Raw genomic sequence first — 19006 nt, forward strand, 5'->3', positions numbered from 1 at the left:
TTTGTTCAGATTTAGATTATTGAGATTTCTTATTAATTGTTGTCAGATCGGAGAATTATTATCAGCCTATACAAAGTTAGCCTTTCATTTTTAGAATTAACGTTCTTTAAGAATTGTGTTGAATTATGCTAGGTTTATGCTGTATTATGGCCCGAATATTAATATCGAATAGTAATATAAAAATATGTTAAAAAGTGAAAAATCGATTTTTTTGGTCAGCCTCTTATTTTATTTTTTCCAATTTTTTAAATTGTGGGGATTGTAGGAATTGTGTTAACATTGTGCTAAAGTATTACTTTTAAATAATGATAATAACAGACAAAATGACAAAATTATGACAAAATAATTTTTGACAAATCTCAATGAAACTAATATTTATATTCGAATAAGTTATTCAAATGGCATATAACTGTACATCTCAGTTACACTAATCGAGCACAACTTTCAGACTCCTCGGCATAATGATATTAAGAGCACTTTATTCTTGCTCGCGACTCTTCGCGATTATTTATCTATTCAACGGTTAAGAAACGTATGTTTTATTTTTATTATAATATATACACATATAACTCCGTATTTTATTTCATGAAAGAAGAACGAAGAAAATCATGTATATAGATGCTTGTATTGAAAAATATTTATTATTAGCGATTTTTTATTATTAGCAGACTTACTTGTTTTATCGATAGATATTGGTTAGTAAGACTGAATTCAAAATTGCCGAAATTCAAAATCAATTGGAAGGAATTGAAAGTTCAAGATTCAAGGAATTGAAAGTTTTCTTTGACACGCAAATAAAAATGAACAAATGGACAAGAATAATGATAGTTGGAAAAATAGAAGTGAAGATAGAAGAGAAAAAAAGAGAAGTTAAGATTATGTCATAACATAGTATAGTAGTATGGTCGAATAGTTAAGTCAGGTCAGTTTGCTAGCTTACGTAAAAGAGACTAAATATCGTGGCAAAGGAGATAGATGTGGGGAACAGGAAATGTTATATGATATAGAAAGAGAAAACAATGGTGGGGATTAGAGGAGAGAGAAAGAGAGATGGCGTCGAGACAAGGCAGCTAGATGGTGAAGAAGAAGTGGGAGCACCTGTTACAACGTTCAAGCATTTCTCCCTTCTCCGATATATTTTCTCTCTTTCTGTATGTTGTCTCTCAATCCGATGGGTCACCATTTCACACAGCTATATTTGAAGTTTTTGTATATCGATCATCGATAAATTTCTTATCGAAAATTGAAATAATTTTTTCTGTACAAAACAACGTAATTGTGAAAATAGTTTCGTAATGAATATATATGGAGTGACGAAAAAGGGCTAGACTAATGAAATATCTTGAAAACAAGAAATTTGGGAAAATAATGTTCCGTACAAAAGATGTAGAGCCTCAATAAATGTATCAAACAGTGATATCCATTTGATCTTGAGCGTAAATAGAATAAAAGTAAGGAATAAAATTATTAATGTGGAAAATACAGGGGCTTATTTTTTAAATAAAGTACTTGATATAATTTTTTTTAAGCATTTGATAATTTTTTCAAATAATAATATGATTTTTTTAATTATTTTGGATATGAAAGTATTATAATATTAGAGTTACTCCAAAAAATCAATAATTTACGAAATATTTTGTATAAGATAGTTTATTTTAGCACATTTTGATATGAAATATAAATCTCGTAAACTATACATTTTTCAATTATTGTACCTTGATATTTTTAGATACAGAATAATAAGATGAATTATGCAATTTGCATTTTATTCATTTTTTTTTTTTAAAGCAACAATGTGTTTTCTTTACATCAATGGATTCCTTTTTCTGTTCATAAAAATATTCAAGTACTTATAATTATCAAGAAATTAATACTTTACAATATATATTATTATATTTTATGTCAAAATTTGCCAGAAGTATAAAGTATCTCTATAAATTATTCAATTTTTTATTTCTCTACTATAATAATTTTATATACAAAATAAGAATTGTATTATGTAAAAAATTACATAATTTTATTTTCAAAAAATGGTGACCTTCTCATTTTGGGACCTCCATTTAGAAAAAAAAAAACGTGACTGAAATAAGTATGTCCCTCTCGAAACTGTTCCACTTTCACCTGAAATATAATAAAATATTCTGTATATTTATAGCATTGAAAATTATTGTTAAAGCAACAAAAGATTTTCCATATAATAGGTTTCATGAGTAAAATATAAAATGTGAATAACATTGCACATTATTAATTTTTAATTTTAAAAAGAGTGAAAAGTTGGCAATTTTGTTTCACTTGTGAGAAAGAAGGTAATCCCCAGGATCCAATGGTCTTAATTATCAAAGAATGAGAGAGGCGAGAGGAGAGGGAGAGATGAGAGCGAGAGAGAAGAGGAAGGATAAAGAGAGTTGAGGGGGAACAAGCGAGCGAGCGCGATCGGAATTATGGGTAATTGATTATAGCAGCGTTATGTTTGTGTAGCCGAGTAAGGGCCATCGCACGAACATAGTCGTAGTGCCTTATGCCATTTTACGTCAGAGCATTACGTTACTTCACATGTAGGCATTTGTAAGGCTTAACGTAAGCAATACACAAAAAATACATAACATAGGCTCCTTATCACTCTACGTTATATTTTTTTTTTGTTCATTACTTATGTTGTGTCTTGACGGAATGATTATGAATTATATAAAACGGCATAAGGTGTTACGGTAATATTTGTTCGATAACCCTAAGAAAAGAAATAAAATAAATATTCGATTTCGTTGATGCAAAAAAGAAAGTACTTTAGGTGGCAAGGATGGCCAGTTTGAAAACAATAATATTGAAGTTGCGCAAAATTAAAACATCATTACGTACAAATTAGTTTGTACAAAAGTATAAATTTTAATTCTAAAAAAATGTTTATATGATTTTCATAATTTTTTATAAATAATACATGTTACAAATGTTTCTGATTATAATGTCGAAATATTAAAAAAAGTAAATGTTAATTAAAAAATAAGCTTATAAGAATAAAAAATTATTGGAAACTATAGGAAAATAAAAGTAAATAATAAATGAAAATTATTATTTTTGATATTTTTGAAAGTGAATTAAATTTGTAAGAAACATAATAAATGTTGTTAAGAAAATTGATTATATTATCAGAATTGAAAACAGATATATAGCAGCTCAAAAGTTCCGACAAAGTTTGCTATTTCTCGCGCATATCGTGTCATGCAGAAATAATTCCTGTGTAATATACATTTTACTAATTTAAATAATCGAGTTCTTTTTTGTTCTTTTGAATTATGTGCTTATTATATTAAGCTTACTATATTAAAATTATAACATTATTATACAATGCTAATTATACGTGCAAAGTTTTATTATTTTTGCTCTTATTTGTTTTTCAAACCAATTAATACTTTCCAATAACATAATTTCTCTCTCTCTCTCTCTCTCTCTCTCTCTCTCTCTCTCTCACTCAATTGGAGATACAACAAATCTTATTATGAAAATTGTATGATTGTGCAGATTGTGCATTATAAGTAATTTAAATTGGAAATTTTTGCAAATTTATATTTAAATATTATCAAACAGTTGGTTATTATTATGTTTCTTAATATTTATTAAATGTTGCACTACTACGCTAAATTGATAGCTAGAGTTTTTCTAACGAACATTTACGAACATGTGTAACTATCAGTTACACTTATTTTGAAAAAAATGGAACATAAGAAGTTTTTGCTGTCCTATAATATTTAGTCTAAAACTTTAATAATTTATAACGATACCATCGCAGTATCTCCATCGGCAATCTTCATACATCTCATGAAGATAATACAATAAAATATTATGATTTTAATGTATTGCATCTTATAATCCTCTGTTTCGAAAGCGAGACGCTATAGAGATCTATGATCGATGATGAGCGAATAATTCGTAAAGAAAGTCGGATATAATGGCGCAAATTACAAAATATTACATTTTATGAAACCCATCGGTAACCTTCATCATGATCATTGGTTGTTTAGTAAGTACAGTTACATTAGAAGTAGATTTCACTGATTGTGTGGAATCTATTAGGGAATTATAATAAAAGAAGAAAAGTTCTCATTTTTGAAGAGATCTTTACATATATAATATAGACATTCAAGAAATAACGAATTTCAGCTTTTCTACTAATCTCTCATCTCAATCTTATAAACTCTTAAATATATTTCTATTAACACCAACATAATATTTTATTTTCTTACTTACTTATTACTTCTCTATAAAGATCTTTCTATCAAAAATGTCTATTTGATCATTCAAAGTATCTTTCAACAATGAAATTGCATTGAAATTTATACTTCTTTATAATATATCTTGTAATTTCTTTCGTCATAAAACAAGAAGAAACATCATAAGAAAGTTTCATTCATAATGAAGTGAATCGTCCAAATTAAAGTTCTATGTATATAGCATCATACTAAGAGAAAATATTCAAGAATCTTGTGTATGAAGCGTAGGTCTTTCGGATCAGTTTAGCATGATCCATCCTTCTTTCCATAATCATCATCGTCGTTGTTACCGTCGTCGTTGTCACTGTGGCGATGCAATTGGTTCGAAGGTGAAGTACACTGAGGATAATGGGAGTAGTACATCGCCATTGTAAACAGACTCGAAGAGGCAAGCAAGCGGTGCGGTAGCGAGCGACTATCTGGGATTTAGTTCGGCGAAAAGGGAAGGGAGAATGTAATGCTCGGTGAAGTTGTGGCGGGACGAGGGTAGAGACGCTGACGAGAGCGAGATGAGGCGAGTTGTGATGGTGATGGCACGGAGGAGGGACGTGTCGCGTTGAACGGTGGAAGGGGGAAGTTGCCGAGACATCGATCGGGTCTCGCGGCCATTGCTTGTGCCACACTCTTCCTCCCCTCTCTACCTTATTCTCTCATTCCATCTCTCTCTCTCTCTCGCTTCGCTCTTTTGACGGCGCTGCTACTCTACTAGGAGTCAAGATGCCGTATCTCTCGGCGCACTGTGAGACCAGGAGGAAACTCTTCGTGAAACTACTCAGGCCAGCCACTCGCGCGCTTTACGCACTTGTATTAACTCGTCGTGACTATGTATGCGCGCGCGCGCGTGTCTCATGGATGTATCATGTATACAGGGTGTCTGAAAATTATCAATTATTGAAAAAGAAGAAAATAAAGAATAGATTTAAAGAAGGCGCGTTTATACATAGACTACGCAGGGAAGAAATAAATTTTACATAAAAACATCTATTTATATTAAACTCTCTCAACTCTAAAACTCCAGACAAATCTCTTCAATGATTTTAGAATGCGTCCAATACAAATATCTGTTTTCCACAAAGAATAGTATTACTAAAGTCTGCGACACACGATGCTTTTTCCTGTAGTTGTAGGATAGCTTGCATGTATTGTGCTCGCGATCTTACTAGCTATGTTGGAAATTGTGCAGTCTGGTAGCTGCGCTGTTGGCTGATCTGTTGAATTTCCGTGATAAGTCAGGCGTTATTTTTGTTGTATTGTTTTGTGCTGGTTTAATATGAGAACCAATCGGGATGCAATCTTAGGTTATGTGATTGAAGTATTCTCTTCGCAATAATTAAAAACAATGCAATTGTACTTTTACAATGTACCATCGATCTGTTTCGTGTTTACTTATTCGAATACTTTTAAATGCCTTTTGTTAAATAAATTCAAGCTGCTTAGTCAGTACGGAAACTCGCATTGTTTGAAGTCAAACTAGCAACATGGTCAGCAGTACTACCAGTATGGCACCGTTGCCATACAATAGTAAGCATGTAAATCCACCTAACAATATTGCAAGAAAAAGCATCGTGCGCCGCAAGCTTAAGAGAAGTAAAGAGTTTCTAGAAAATATTCTTTTAATATGAATATTTAGATGTTCTGAAAATCATTAAAAAGATTGTCTTAATCATTTTCTCTCAATGTTTTTCAATATAACGAAAATTTGTTTTCAAATTAATTGAAGTTGTAGCGAAAAAAGAACATTCCTTATATTATCCCTTTATACATATTATATCTTTGCCTTATATTTAAATATAAGTTTAATATTAAAGAATTATCTAATTGAAAAAATCTGACATAATTACCTTAATTTTTGTACAAAATTGAAATTATTATGATATGTATCTCTCATTTATTTTCATCTTCGTTCCTAATTATGGGAATTTACATTCAAAGAATTATTTTATCAAAATGTTGATAAAAAATCTCACAATATTGTGCTTTTTATTTTATTTTATGTAATTATTTACTTATCAGAAATAAATTCTGCCGCATTCATCTATAATTAGAGGAGAGGATTTGGGATCCAACAAAAAATACTAATCAAATCTTTAAAAGGTTGAATTCATAGTGAAATTAAATAAGGTGACTCATTCCTACGGATACACAAGTTGAAAGTAGTAGGGTAGTAGTAGAATCTGTCATTCAATCAAGTTTTGAGTTCATTTGCAGAAATACTGCAAATGAGCTCAATTTCTGATTGGTCGAGCTCTTAGATCACTAGACCTTTGCCATTATGCGGAATAGGTCATCTTATCTAAATTCATCACGGTTGAATCTATCAATTATTCTAGTTAAAATATCGAGTTAGTTCTCAAACTTATTAAAAAAAAGCTGTACAGTGTTTAGCATCATTTGAAAGTCTGATCTCAAGAAATTGTTTCGCCACATTTGATAAAAGTACAAAAATTTATCTATATCAAATCCAATCATAATTAAAGTATTCTATTCATTCATCAAAATGTAATCTTATATGTGTCTTGTTAATGCAATCAAAACATTTTTCTTGGTATGATATCAAACAAATAACCCTAAAGAAGTTAATAACTCTAAGAAATTCTTGCATTAGCTTGAAACTCATAATCAGTGAGTTAGTCGATTAGTTTAAGAGCTTACTGCTGAGTACTATTGCGTGTATCTACATCGATCCGTGAACTCGTTTACTTGCTTGCGAGAGTAGGCAGGAAAGGAAGACATAGGAAAAACAGTTTGCGTCTCGTCACGTGCGTCGCATGTGTCGATGCGTGCAAAAGAGAAATGCAGCTTCAAGGCCGACAAATTGCATTTGCAGAATTTAATAAATCTACAATGGTTTGCATTAGGCCGTTGCTATAATTCGCTTACACTATGATTCTTCGTCAGATAGTAATCTTTTGATAGGTATAATCTCAATTCTTTAGAATTATTACTCTTATCGAGTATTATTCTTAACGTATTATTCTTTAAATGTGCCATTCATCTCACAGATTACTATTTTTTTATAGAAAAAATGAAGCGATTTTCAAATAATTTTAATAGCTTTGACGCCGTTAATATAATTAATACATAATATATAATTTTAAATATACTTAATAGGATATTTTTGTTCATTTTTAAGATTGTGTATTGGAAGTCGTAGCTTATGAACGATTGAGATATATCTTAACTTCTTCTTTCTTTTACATGATACACCGGAAGTCATATGAACACGAAGAAGAAAGTAATCCCAAAACACACTTCTTTAGACAATCCGGAATGTTGAAGAGAAACCGCTTGTCGTTTATGAGAGAAAAGGAGAGATGAGGCGAGAGTAAAGCAGGAACAACGAGAAGGAGGAGGAGAAAGGAGCGTTAGAGAGAAGTAGCGAAGTTTCGCTTTAGGAGCGGAGAACTTAACTCAGTTAACTTTGCTGCCGAACCAAACTTTCCGCCAACTTTAAGTAGTCGCCTCTCCTTCCTCCTCTACCATTCTTCTCTTAGCTTCGTTCAGAGACGGAAGGTATGGTGAACGGAGAGCAACAACCCTTCCACAATCCCTCCCTTTCGTGAGAACGAGAATGGCCAAACTACCGCCACTGATACTCATCGTCATAATTGGACTTTCTTATTCTCTGCTTGTTATTCTTTCTCTTTCTTTTTCGTATCAAAATTTTTTTGACATATGAAAAATCGTATTCGAAAAATGATATGATGCTATTATTATATTGGATGCTCTTGATATATACTTCATGACGAATTTAAAATTGACGATTTGGAACTGACATTATTTTTCTTTTCGTGTTATTAAGTTTCGTGTTATTTTGTTTTATTTTTAGTTTTGTATTTTATATTTTTATTCTAGATTTTATTCTTTATTTATAGAGAAGTGAGAAAAGATTTCTCCTTCTTTCTTCCTTCTTTGTCTCTTCTTCTTTCCCTCCTCTCTCTTTTTTTCTTTCTCCCTTCATTCTATTTCTTAAAGCAGTTTTTTTCCAAATTTTAATTCCAGCAAATTAATTGAAAATATTGAATTCATGATATATTGTAGTTCCTGCATCCCGATAAAAAATCTTAGTAGTAAAACACTTCTGATTAGTTTCTGAGTAAAAAGTATTGCAAAGTCCCTTATGAGATTCATTCGTATGATTTGTCTACTTGAAAGCGAAGTCATTTAAATATACAAATCACTAACAAAAACCCAATTACTTCTCTCTCTTTTTTTTTCTCTCTTTCTCTCTTTCTGTGAGAACGGCAAATTTTGAAATAAACTTTATAGTGGCTAGTGATTGTAGAGGATGGGGAGAATTCGACAGGACGGAGCTTTCCCTCCTTTCCCTACGAGTTCTTTGCCAAGTAAAGTTGCTCTCAGGTTAGACAATAATTGGATAACTTCGCCCTCATAGTGCCTCATGCCATTCGTAACTCCACTCGTTCTCCTCTATTCCCACCTCCACTTCTGTGCGTCTCATCTCTTCCTTACCCTAAACATTAATCTGTCCCTCTTTATCCTAAATTGAAAGGAATAAAAATGAAGAAAATAGGAGTTATCCCTGATTCTGACCTTGATGTATGTTGTCATGAATGACTCTCAAGAGATTTTAGTTGTCGCTCGTCCATTAAAAAGTTATAATTGTAAAAATATTGTGAGAATTACCACCATAATCTATATAGGGAATTATAATGAAAAAAGTAGTTAATATATGTGTAAAACGAAGAGAATTTTAATTAATATTTAAATGATCTAATGAATAGAACTCATAACATCGAAAAAACTATTAATCTGTTCATTGTAATTAACTTTTTTTTAAGTAGAAATTCTGCAAGATAACAAAATGATAATCTCGTATGCTATATAGCAAAGAATATGTGATCATATATCTCCACAATCTATTCTGCGTATGAGTACTATTTAGAATCAACAAAATTTATGATTTACTATTAAATGTGTATAATTTTCATTCTACAAACTATCATATGCGCGTCATTTATCAGTATAAATAATAAAACCAATTGCGATATATTTTCGAATAATTGGCAAAAGAGTTTTAATGGATTGGTTTGATATAGATAAAATAAACATTTTCTGAATACCGCGTTTAATTCCATCGAAAAGTCATTGTCCTCTAATTGTTCGTCCGGTATTGTACTTTTTTTCACCTACTTTAGCTTCATTTAGTATCTTATCAATTTGTTTTTGGATTCAAAACTTATTGAAGTATTGTAACAAAAAATAATTTAGCACATTACTTAATAGCAAACATAAATAAATAAATAATAAGTATTTTACTTACTTCTTGATAAAAATATGCCCAATTGATAACAATATGATCCAATTCTTTTAAAAATCTATGTCGTAGTGGCCGCATCATTAAAAAATAATTGATAAATCGACAAATTATAGGACTTCAATGTTCGAACCATATTCCATGGAATGCACTAATTTTAAAATTATATATTACTCTTTGTCGTTTTCGATCTTTAACTATTTATACAATGAAATATATGATTCTCAGTAACATTCCTTAATGTTAATTACATTATGTACATTTTGACACCTTAGACATATTACTTCATTCCGTACAATTTTTTTCTAACATAAAAAAACTCTATAAGTTATCGAAATTATAATTTTAAATTATTATTAATAAATTCATGCAAATGCGTATTGAAAATTCGTCAGTCTCTAGAACTATGACAGTTATCTGACTGACTGTGATTGACATGTACTGATTAAAATTGTCTAAAGTGTGTACTAGCCATGGCAATCACAATATTACTAAATAGGATATATATTTAAAAGGAAAGTATGTACTTTATTCTTGTTTATTTTGATTTCTTCGATCATATTTGATCTTCTTGATCTTGCATACACACACACACATATATATAATCGATATACTTTCATACAGATCCTTAGAGGATCTTTATGATCTATTCATCATGTGCTGTAGATTGTTATTCTATTAATCGTAAAATAGGATATTCATTTGAACAATTGTATAATAATAATCTTTTTACAGAGAAGCATACATAAAAATGGAAACGCGAAATTTGAGACAGATTTGCTTATTTAAAGGTAATTTTTTAAATTTTAATTAACAAATTATAATAATTAAATGATATATTATGAAATATTTGTAACATATTTGTCAAAATTAATATTTGGGCGATAACGATATAATTGTATTTTAATTTACTTTAAGTAAATTAAGTTAGTGTTCATTTTAAAGAAAAATGTTAGATTTAAATTTCAATTTATATAAAAAGAATGAAAAAGCTATAAATGATACATAATAAAATATTCTCTGCTTTAAAAACACAAATTCTTTTTTCTAAAAATACAAATATTATATAAGAAAATAATTTGTGTTTTTAAAGCAGAGAATTTGTTTCATCGGAGTAGTGTCTAAAAATTATGTTTTATTGATAAATATTTTTTATTAATAACTTTTTAATGTGGATAATGAGTGACGACTAAAATTTCCTGAAGGATACTCATAGTTATGATTTTAACAACGTATGTCAAGGTCAAAGGGATTGCTTTCCTCTTTTTTTCAAATATACCAAATTTATAAATTTTAATATAATATAGTCTTATAAATTTTTTTGTAATTTAATACATTTTAATCTTCTCTATATCGATATAATAAAAAAAATATTTATTTATACATACATGTATATGATATACTTATATATAATAGATTTTTATTTGTATAATAATAATTTTTTATTGTTATATATCTGAAGATGGCATCTAAATAAAAGAAAAAAAATTAAAAGAGTAAAAAAATATATGTAAAAGAAAACGTATTATATATATAAAGAATATATTAAACATCTCATAAGATTTATGTATTCTAATTTTATCAACGTAACCGGTCCTTACAGTTCGATTAATTTACTTATCAATTTGTATGTAAATATGTTCTTCTCTTCCTGAAGTATAATTCTTTGATATGGTTTCGCTGTTAAGCGGGGTGTATAACGCGTGATATAAGCTACCAGCTGTCGAACAAGGACTTAATCTCGCCCACTCAATTCTGCCTCGCTCCTCTTGTTTTCGATGATACGAGCTTACATTGTCGCTGAGTTGGCACAACATGTGCCCAAGTCAAAGTGCTTGACTCGACAGAGTACATAGCATTAGTGTCGCGTCCTGGCCTCGTTTTCGCTGAGGCCAGCAACAATCTCGTTTTTCGTAGTTTTTCTTATGCAGATTATATTTCCGATTTTGTATATCACTTTATGTGACATACGTATATAGATACATGTAAGATAGTCTAAAAGTTAGTATCCTGCTTAGAATATAAATAAAAAAAATAAGAAAAATAAAAGAAAACCATTTTATATTAATTAAAATAGAAATAAGGATGATAGATAATAGATGGATAATAGAAAAATTATAAAATAAAGAGAAAAAAAGAGATAAAAAACGAAATAGAAATAAACTTTAATAAAAAAGATTAAAAATTTCTTAAATGCAAGTTTAAAAGATTATACTTTAAGACTATATAATAAAAAGAAAAAAAATACATTTCTTAGTTATTTTATTATTTTTCTTGTTTTCTATACTCTCATATAGTTTTTTAAATTTAATGGAATTATCTTTGCTTTCACTTATTTTTATTTTTTATTTTTTTAATGTAAATTTTTTTTAATGTATGTAATGATATAAAAATATATTTGCTTCAAAATAAAAATTTTTTAATATTTTATGTATTAACAAATTTTACTATGTATTGTTACATGCATTTGCAACACTATCACATCAATATTATTTCGTTCATTCAACATATGACATTCGATACAATTACTTATTTAATAATGGCATCACGTTTGATGCTATCCTCCACGAGGTAAGCTAATTTATTCAACGGTTGCATGTGCTACACCGAGAATTATACGTCTTTATGCAAATGTTTCAAGAAATTATTTCAGCTTTCTTTACTTGTACAGATTCTGTAATAACTTAAAATTAATCTATTACATATAAAATTATATAATTATTGTCTATAATGAGAATAGCAAATCGATCGAATATTGTTATCATACATCATTATGTTAATAGAAATATAAATAAATTTACATATTAATTAATTGATTATAGTTTGCGGTCCTTTAGTTCATGATTAACAGTATTTACAAATATTATAGATATAAATAAACTGTAGTAATAGTAGTAATATGGAGGAGTTGAGAATCATATCAATTCCTATATGTCTAAACCTAATCAAAGAATCTAGATCTAAAGAATTCCTCTGTGACTCCTGCTCTAAATATTATTTAAACAAACAATAAAATTAGCCACAATTAAAACTTTTAGATTGCTACATGAATACTACGAGTGATGGGGGGGGGGAAGTGGAGCGAATGACCTAGGAAATAGTGAGCTGCAGCGCGACGGAAAAAGAAATTTCTTTTGCTGCCAGCTCATTATTTTTGGGAAGTTCTCGATTTACCGCGTTACAATTGGACATGGCTACTCACTGGACCGATGTCTAGGAATTTTCCACTGTTAAAACACTGTGAGTGGGTATTCAATTGATATCCACTCGCTATTTTCCACGCTATTTTCTCCAGTCCTTTCCCACTCGCCATCACTCGCAATATTGATGTAGCAACGTCTGCAATTAGAAACTCTGGTCACAACATTGTTCTTCGAGACAGCCATATTAGATACGTGACATCACGAGTTAATTTCTTAATCCTTTTTTATTCTTTCTAAAGTTCTTTTAATGTTGCATTAATTTGTGCTACGCACTTTTATATATCTAATTATACTATTAATTTAAAATTTGGAAATTTTTTTAAATTAAACTTTAAATTACACAAGTTTCAATCTTAATATCTTTCTGCTTGTAGACTTCTAGCTAGCTATTTCCAAGTCAAACATATTGCATCTATATTCATACATAATCTTTGGTCGGTATTCATAGTTGATTCTTATATGCTGTCTTAAGTAATGTCTTAAGATGCTAATGCGGCTCTAGACCTCTAATTGATTCGTGATACCTCAGACTGAACTTAAGATGGTCTTGAATATAAGAACTGACTATGAATACCGGCTTTTGTCTTTGTCTTTACTTTCCTCTGTGTGGCTTTCCAACTCATTTAGAGGGTTATACTGGAGTAACACTGCCCCTTGAGAAAAGAACAAGTTAGGGCTTTAATTCGTAGATGGAGCGATGTTTTCCTTTAAAATGCGAAAATACCGCATATGCGGAGCACACAGGTAGAATCGAACCCGGATCTATGGAGTCGATCATCCAGAGCATGGAACTACACATCTTAATATTGTGTATTATAATTTTGATTCTAAATATTAATTTATTATAAATAATATTAATTTATTATAAATAATATGTAGCACATAATTGATTGTTTAGTATAATAAGTAAAATAATTTAGTAACATCAGAAATATATATTTTATTTTTAAAATAATAATGCAAAAATTACACAAAATTAAGAGAAAAGTAACTAAAAAATAACAACTTGTTATCTTTGAAATAATTATAACGTGTTATTTTTTAGACTCGATAACTTATAACGATAACTAATTATTTTTTAAGAAAAAAAAAACAATAGTAAATAATTATTTTTACAAAGTAGTAATTTTTTCAATCTTGCAAATTAAATATATAAAAATAGAAGTTAAAATAATAAAATATTTTCTACATGATGTTTTGCAAAAATAATGCATATATTAATTGTGTAATTTGAAAAAAAAATTGAAAGAAAAGTAATTATACAATTGTACAAATACATAACTTTTATTACATTGCGCATTGTATTTTAAGTATGTTTGTTAGATCATTTTTTTCCTCAGAGAGATTGATGTTCAGATTAGAGATGTCTAAGCAAATTAAAAAATTATACATACAAAATAGCAGAGATTATTGAATACGTTAGAGTGATACATAATTCATGATATGCCACAGCATATAAATCTAGCGTATCATTTCCTTACTTCAGAAATGACGTAATGACATAATAAAAAAATTAAGTTTTAGAAAAGGGGAACATTTTTAATTTAACAGAAAATTATTGACTCAAATTGAATTAATTATATTAAATTATATTAACATTACAAAATTTGTAATTTATTAATTTTTAACTTATTAATGTGTAAGTAAATCCTGTATTAATGATGATGCCTTCACGGCGTAGGATAGATAATTCACCGTTCAAAACTTTAGACAATAAAAAAGATATTATATTACTATAAAAGGATATGTATATTTTTTGTTTTCCCAGTTTTGTTTCCCAGTAGTCTGTTAAATTACATTGTATTAAATATTTGCAATTTAATTTTTAACTTATTATTTTATTATTTCATTTTTCTTATTATAAGTACTATTTAATTTGTTATAAGTACTTTATCAAGAAATTTTTTTTGAGTTCCAATATACATTGTGAGTGTCAGAAAATCTATAATATAATTGAAACGCAATCTTTATTTGCCATATTGGTTCCATCATTTTCATCGGTGTAAGTTGCAAGATTTGTAATGTTAATATAATAAAAAAACATTTTATTAACAAGCAAGAATTGACAAAATAACATGGTCAATGATTAGTAAAAATTTGGATATAAGTACTCGATTTTTTTTGCTTATACTGCAAAGATAGGGCTTATAAAACGATTACTCAAACATTTTTTAATTCAATGAATAATCGTTCAAAAGACGTATATAATAACGTACTTTATTAAGGTATGCACAATTAAATAAACAAAATAAGAGTACTTACCGTCTTATTACTGGGTGTCAAAATTACTATCGAAATATATAATTCCATTTTTTCTCATTTTTACTACTCACTGTTAACTACATTTTCGAATTATATAATTTATGATTATATTTGAAAAAATTACCTCTAGTCTCTCTCTTTTCTAGAAATTTCGTCACGATAGCGACTCCATTTATCGGAAAAGAGTGCTAAAAATGTGCACAATTATCCTATTTTCTCCTATTATGATACAATATTATAATAGTATAATTATTTATTATTATAATAATGTGCAGTATGTTATGGAAATATATAGTAAAAGTATAATAGTATTTATGTTCAATTATAAAAACATTATGAAAATGTAATTTTTATGAATCGGTTTCCAATCACATTGTTTGAAAAGTTACTTCGAAAGTTATTTTTATATATATATTGCAATCCTCAATGTTTTAACTGTAATTTTGGATATTTCTTTGTATTGTCTTCCCAAAAAGTCTCCCAAAAATTCTTCTAAACTTTTTGCTAAATTCTCCAAAACTATTCATATTTTCATCCGAGTATCATCCAGGTATCATTTTATCCTCGTTCACTCACTGAATATTAAACAAAGATAACATAATACTTAGGGAGTAGGTATTCGGGTGGGAATCTGAACGCGTTTCAAAAAATCCCTCGATTCAAAAACTTCATTTTTTTTTTTAGGGAATAATTCCCCCATTCAGCAACAATATTAATCGCTATTCAATGACACTCGCGTTGACATAATTGGTGCACAATAACTATGGTATTTAAAAAGTCTACGATAAACTTCTTTACTGTTTGCGCGTTTGCACTTGATTATCTTTTTTACATATATTTCAATATTTGACATTAAGAACAAAAATTAAAGGAAGAGATTATTACAGAAAATGTGAAATTATTGTGAGCGCAACACAATGATGATTCGTTTTCAATCGTCACTGCCATCGCTGCTGTTGCTACTACAGTACTACTACTATTACTACTACTACTTTGCTGTTGCTGCTGCTGCCACCACTGCCATCACCACTACCATCACCACCACCACCGCCGCCGTCATCGTGGTCGTCGTCGTCGTCGTCGTCGTCGCCGCCGCCGCCGCCGCTGCTGCCGAAAACGGGTTGGAAACAGATCTACTTCGTGCGCGCGCTTGATCTCTCACTCGTTCGCACTCACTCACTCGAAGAAGGCGCCCTCGCTATTAACACTATCAAAAACATCAGCTCCAGCGCCTCGAGCGAACGAACGAACGAGCGAGCGCCGCTGTGGCGTGCCGCATTTGTGAGACTCTTCCTTCTCTTCTCTAAGTTGGTTCTTGCGGGTTCGGTGTGTCGGTTTTCCCATTTCAATCTCGTTTTCGCGGGTCTGTCCTTGCAACGTTACTCTTACGTTTGCGTCCCGCTATCGTTGCGCTTCTGCCTGAAATCGCAATTAAGGAGAGGTCGGACTGTCGGAGTCCGGGTTTCGTGTCGACTAGCCAGTGGACGCGCTATTAGCACTGCGCAGGTTAAGCCGGCGCATTTCAAGGTAACCTAAAAAGTCGCAAAGCGGCGGCAGCGGCAACGGTGGTGACCGACTCAATCACGCCGCTCCAGCAAGCGACGCTTTCTTTGTATCTTTGTGTCTTTTGAGACGTGTTCGAATGTGTTCGTCTATAGATCGCGTTTGCGTTCGATTAAATAGTCGTAAAGCGTCGATGAGATCACTGATATACCAAGTAACGTTTCACCTCGTTTCGACGGACGCTATGGCTGAATTCAATATATTTCCACGCGAGTAACATTGTCGAATGTTTGTCTGAGGAATAGCATCCATTTCTACTTTATCTATAGTTTTCTTATGAAAAAATTGATATGAGTGTGATGAAACAATATAGTTTGTTTCAAATTAATACATGCAAATGAATAATGCACTTGCGTGTGAAATATTTATCTGTGTGAGATATGAGTATTTATCTGTGAGATACACAAATAACATTTGCAATAAAATACAACAAATCTAATAAATTATAGAGGTGCATTATGCATCATGATTTTGCGATATATTGAGGGAGGTGTAATACAGGTATAGTTGATATTTTTTATTGAGTATCATATTATGTTTTACAAAAAGGCAGCTATTATTGATTAAAGTAAACAATTATTATTTGTATAAAAGGATAATGATTACTAATGTAATATAATAAAACTACTAATGTAATATAATTTTATAATGGTATTTCATTAATATACATATATAAATGTATATTGCTAAATAAAATGAAAATTATAAATAATTATAAAACTATCATTTAAAAGTAAATGAAAGAGACATGATTGAAAAAAATGATTGAAAACTGGGTTGATTTGATAGGACTGTTCATAGTCGAACTAATATACATAATATGAAATAGATATATTTGAAGTTTGGCGAAAACCACCAAGTTTAGTGCTAGTCTCGTATAGCTATAGAGAATAAAACTAAAAAGGTCAATCGAAACAAATAAAATGTTATCATAATTTGGTCTTAAAGTTATTTATGTATCTAGAAGTTATGTTTATGAGAGAATTATCAAATGTCAATTACAATTAATTTATAATTTTATAAATGTGATATGTTCTGACAAGAAAGGATATATCTATTTTATATTTTTTTTGGTTAATTAATGTTTTTTTTTTTATACATTTTAGGAGACGGTGCTTACTGAGTCGTGATGTATTGGAGATTCAACAGTTTTTGCCCGAAGATCAACCGAAAGTTAGTGTTGCAAAAGCAGTTAGTGTGACAAAGCGTAAAGAACAACGAGAGTGCTAAAACATTGTATTAGTTGGACTAGAAGAGACATCTCTATATCGAGTGTCTTATCAAGATAGTTTTTGTCATCTACTATTGTTGGAGCAGAAGGGAGAGGGAAGTAATTTTTCTTTGTAGTGACACTGAGAGCGCACAGTGCAAACAATAAAAATAGGGGGGGCGGTCTGCTGACCGATGGACAAACGGAAGATGATGCCCAAACGCCCTCGTATGGAGAATTTGAGGGGTCCAATTGCCAACGGACCGATCCAAACGCGACCACTGGTTGCACTTCTTGATGGCCGTGATTGTTCTATTGAAATGCCCATCCTCAAAGACGTCGCAACTGTTGCCTTCTGCGATGCACAATCCACTTCAGAAATACACGAAAAGGTATTTAGAACATTGTAATAAAATAAAATCACTATTATAAGAAAGTATATTTAAAAATATTTAAAAATATTAGAGATTATATACATAATTATATAGGATGTTCTATAATTAATATTTCTGGGAGTGAAAGAGGATGAAAGTTTGATTAAAAGTTTCTTTTTCAATTTTGGCTCAGATCATTATTTACTGAATTATTCATGATTAAAGTTGATCAATCAAATTCCATCCAGCTGGAATATGCAGAAATACAGCATGCTATGGAACTCCTCGTTCTTACTGTATATTCTCCCGATTAAAATTTCATAATTTTCATATTAATTAATAAATAAACGACTAAATTAATAAATGGGTGGATAAATGAATAAATTATTTATTTATCCACGCATTTATTGATTTATTTATTAATATGAAAAATTATAATAAAATAAAATTGTAATCGGGAGAATGTACAATAAGAGGAACTCTATAGCATGCTGCACTCCTGTATACTCCAGCTGGGCGGAATTTAATTGATTAACTTTAATAGTTAATAACTCGGTAAATAATAGTTTGAGCCAAAATTGACAAAGGAATTTTTAATTCTAAATTTTATTCTCTTTCACTCTTAGAAATATTAATTATAAATATAAATATTAAAAGGTTGTGAGACATCTTGTATATAAATTTGAATACGGCAAAATATTTTACAGTATTAAAGAATATAACATTTTTTGGTATCATATTAATAGAATTACACAAGAAAAAATATTGAAGTATTTAAAATTAATAATTAATATTGAAATATTTCTATTAGAATGTTAAAATATTAAAATTAAAATATCAGAGACAGAAAA

The 19006-nt window shown here is 29.8% G+C and overlaps 1 protein-coding gene across 1 annotated transcript in view; it reads left to right on the forward strand.

Moving 5' to 3' along the window:
• Positions 1–19006, forward strand: part of LOC108688762 (C-terminal-binding protein) — a 45947-nt gene that overhangs the window by 11293 nt on the left and 15648 nt on the right. The window contains exon 2 of the mRNA XM_018195141.1: positions 17678–18173. Coding sequence (XP_018050630.1) covers positions 17976–18173 — 198 coding nt within the window. The 5' untranslated portion in view covers positions 17678–17975. The remainder of the gene's footprint in view (positions 1–17677; positions 18174–19006) is intronic.

This window comes from Atta colombica, unplaced genomic scaffold (assembly GCF_001594045.1).
Source record: "Atta colombica isolate Treedump-2 unplaced genomic scaffold, Acol1.0 scaffold238, whole genome shotgun sequence".
Classification (NCBI taxonomy): domain Eukaryota; kingdom Metazoa; phylum Arthropoda; class Insecta; order Hymenoptera; family Formicidae; genus Atta; species Atta colombica.